The sequence below is a fragment of the Manihot esculenta genome, chromosome 2, assembly GCF_001659605.2.
Source record: "Manihot esculenta cultivar AM560-2 chromosome 2, M.esculenta_v8, whole genome shotgun sequence".
Classification (NCBI taxonomy): domain Eukaryota; kingdom Viridiplantae; phylum Streptophyta; class Magnoliopsida; order Malpighiales; family Euphorbiaceae; genus Manihot; species Manihot esculenta.
The window spans coordinates 4,521,290-4,525,300 of NC_035162.2; the positions used below are offsets into that span (position 1 = coordinate 4,521,290).

Genomic DNA, 4,011 nt, shown 5'->3' on the forward strand with positions numbered 1-4,011 from the left:
TAAAAATGCTAAAGTTTTAAATTTTTTGGACAAGCCTAATAAAAATCAGTCAAATGGAGCATTGGTAAGAATCCGCGTGCATATAGAAACCAGAAAGAGGGTCTGCACGCTTGTGATCCATATCAAGCTTAAAACTTTCTTTTTTGGGAGCTCTCCACCTTCCGTTAAGAAAATCAATGTCTTTTGGAGATCATCCATGGATATATCTATTCGTGCTCCTCCATCTTATCCCTTCAATCACTGGCTTTCGACCATACAATCCTCAAGACCTTATTCTGCTTGATTGTGGTGCATCATCTAGCACCATATCACTGGATGGACGCAGTTGGGATGGTGATGACCATTCCAAATTTCATGCTTCTAGCCCGGCAACATCTTCTGCTTTTACTGCTTCCCAACAAAACCCATCTGTAACCCAAGTCCCTTACATGACAGCCCGTATTTTTCATTCGAATTTCACCTACACCTTTCCCGTCTTGCCTGGCTTAAAGTTCGTTCGTCTCTACTTTTATCCAGCTGCTTACTCCAATCTTGACATCTCCAAATCCTTCTTTTCTCTTATCGCCAACAATTACACTCTCTTACAGAACTTCAGTGCCTCTCTCACCATTTCTGCTGTGAAACCTTCTATCGCCTATTTCGTCAAAGAGTACATCGTTCCCGTGCGGGAAAACCGAATTAACCTAACATTCTCTCCATCTCCAAGTTCTTTTGCCTTCATAAATGGCATTGAGATAGTTTCCATGCCAAATGATCTCTACGCCAAAAGCAACGATAAGCCGCTTTTCTATGTGGGTATCGATGACAATCCTTTTTATTGGGATAACACCACTGCCCTTGAGAAATTTTATCGGTTGAACGTTGGAGGGCAATATATCAGCGGCGTAAATGATACTGGAATGTACAGGACTTGGCTTCAAGATACAAATTATATTTTTGCAGCTCTGTCTGCGTCAACAGTAGTTACACCTCCAGATGATATCCAAATAAAGTATTCAGCGGAGACACCGGCGTACACTGCACCTGCAGAGGTATATAGTACTATGCGTCTGATGGGTCGGGACCAACGCGTTAACCAGAATTACAATCTCACATGGTACTTTCCAGTTGATGCTGGTTTCAACTATCTTGTTAGGCTGCACTTTTGTCAGTTTCTGCGGGAGGTTACAATCTCTAATCAAGTGATTTTCTCCATATTCATCAACAATCACACAGCTGAAGCTGTTGCAGATGTAATCTTGTGGGCAGGCGGTAACAGTATTCCGGTGTACAAAGACTATGTCGTGTGGATCCCAGATGATGGCAGCCAAAGCAAGCAGTATCTGTGGCTCGCTTTACACCCATATATGGAACAAAATCCCGAACATGCTGATGCATTCTTGAACGGTTTAGAGATTTTCAAGTTGAACAATTCAGGCGGTAGTTTGGCAGGATCCAATCCTGAACCAGTGTCTGCATCACCAGAACAGCATCCAATGCCGAAGATAATGAAACACAAAAGACCGTCACAGGTAATGGTCGTTCTTGGTGTTGTCTTTGGCGGAATATTTGCAGTCTCTTCAATTCTTTGCTTTGTGCACCAAAGAAAAAGGAAGTTGAGAGAATGTGGTACTAGCAAGCACGAGTCTTCCTGGTTCTCACTCAGTTACGCTTCTAGCTCTGCCACAAATACAATTGCTTTATCATTGCCAACTGATCTTTGTCGTAAATTTACGATTGCTGAGATCAGAGCATCTACAAGAAATTTTGACAATGAAAATGCTATTGGTTACGGTGGATTTGGTACAGTGTACAAAGGATACATTGAAACTGGTTCCATTCCAGTTGCAATCAAACGGCTAGATTCATCATCAAGACAGGGGATACTAGAGTTCCAGGCAGAGATTGAGATGTTGTCCAGGCTTCGCCACGTTCATCTCGTCTCTTTGATTGGATTCTGCGATGATCAAGGTGATATGATCCTCGTATACGAGTTCATGGAAAATGGGAACCTTCGAGATCATCTCTACAAAACCAAGAATCCTCCACTCCAGTGGAAGCAAAGACTACAAATATGCATTGGTGCTGCACGAGGGTTGCATTATCTTCACACAGGTGGAAAGCACATCATCATCCACCGTGATGTCAAATCATCAAACATCCTATTGGATGGTAATTGGAAGGCTAAAGTTTCGGATTTTGGAATGTCGAGGACAGGTCCCACTAGTGAATCTCAAACTCACGTCAGCACAATTGTTAAAGGTACCTTTGGGTATCTTGATCCAGAATACTATCGCAGGCAACAGCTCACAGAGAAATCTGATGTGTACTCTTTTGGGGTGGTGTTGTTGGAAGTCCTATGCGCCAGGGCACCGATCATCTCATCCCTGCCTAAAGAACAGGTGAACTTGGTTCAGTGGGCACGAGATTGTTATTTAGCAGGTACCCTTGATCAGATAATTGACCCACAGTTGAAGAGTGATGTTGCACCTGCCTCTTTGAACAAGTTTGGGGAGATAGCTGAGAGTTGCGTGCGTGATAAAGCGATTGAGCGGCCAACAATGGGGGACGTGGTTTGGAGCCTTGAATTTGCGTTGCAGCTCCAAGAAACTGCGGAGAAAAATGTTCATTCCGGGAATATCCTCAGTGATAGCCAGAAAAGCTCATTTGTGGAAGAGGTGATCACCAAAGATGATGATGACGAGGCATTTACATCTTCAAGTGCACAAATATCAGTTTTAAGTAGCACCGTTGATACCGGAGAAAGGAGCTCTACAAACTACCGGTGGATTTAGATCAAGGACTGTGTTTTCCGAATTAATTAATCCTCATGGACGGTGATATAAATTATATTTGTATTTGCTTTTTTTTTTTTTTTTTTTTAAATTTTTCCATTACAAAATGTAAGATTGTTTAGTCTGTTTTTCCAAACCTTTTATCTAATATTTTAGGTTATAATGCTATTTCAAATTTTTCTATTTAACATTATGCATTTTAGGTTGGGTTTATTGGGAGGACCTGCTGGTTTAAATTAGAATGAATTTATTTTGTTAATTATTTTTTTTAAAAAAAGAAAAAATACATGCCAGATGTTTAATTATAATATGATTTACTTGAATTAACTTAGAGGAAACTACCCAGGATGGAGTCCCTAACTCAGGTAAACATCAATAACTAATTTTACTGTTAAATTTATTTTATTTAGTTTTTAAAATAAAATTAAAATGCTTTCTGTTATTAAATATTTTTCATTATATGGATCTGGGTGTTGTTGGTTGTGGACCAGGGCCCATCAGGAATATTCATAGTCTGCATGTGAGGTCAGGTTGCCCAGTTTGTAAATGGTTTCCAAGTGTCTGAGAGGAGAAAATAAAATGGAAATAGATGTTTTTTATTTATTTATTTCTATGTTTGATTTTCAAAGAAAACATATAGTTTCTTCATGCGCTTAGTTCAATTTTGTTTTTTTTTTATATATATATTTTTTTTATGGTGGGTGGAGTTAGTAAATATAAAATCTTTAATATTTCTATTTTTAGGAAATCAAATAATATATGATTTGAAATTAAAAAAAAACAAAATAAGAGTTTTTATATTATATTATGCTTTAATTTCCCTTTTTTTCTTGTACTCCAAAATTAAGGTGCCTTATACTTTCTTATTCAATTTTACATAATTTGGATATGAATTATCATCTCAATGCTAAAAGTAAAGCAAGATAACCTTTAATATCTCTTTCTAGAAAGAGAAATTTCTTTCAAAAAATTAATTGGTTCATTCACTTCTCAAAAAAATTAAGCGTCCTTGGTCAGTTTTCTTCTCTTACCCTTTGGGGAAAGGGAAGGGCATTGTCTGATTTATTCTTCATTTTATTTTGAATGTAGCTCTATATTGTTGAGTTTGTATTAGCTTTGGGCTTTATGCTTCTGACCAGTGGCTTGTCTTGTAATGCAATTCATTGCATTTAAAAAGAAAATTTTCAACAGTAAAATATGGTAAATTTAAAAATTGAAGTAATCATATAATTAACTT

General features: G+C 37.9%; 1 protein-coding gene across 1 annotated transcript; it reads left to right on the top strand.

Moving 5' to 3' along the window:
* Window positions 1-58: 58 nt before the first annotated feature.
* On the top strand, window positions 59-2,987 carry LOC110609026 (receptor-like protein kinase FERONIA). Its single transcript, XM_021748332.2, has one exon. It carries the CDS (start codon window positions 177-179, stop codon window positions 2,772-2,774), a length of 2,598 nt encoding a protein of 865 aa, XP_021604024.1. The 5' UTR covers window positions 59-176; the 3' UTR covers window positions 2,775-2,987.
* Window positions 2,988-4,011: the final 1,024 nt, after the last annotated feature.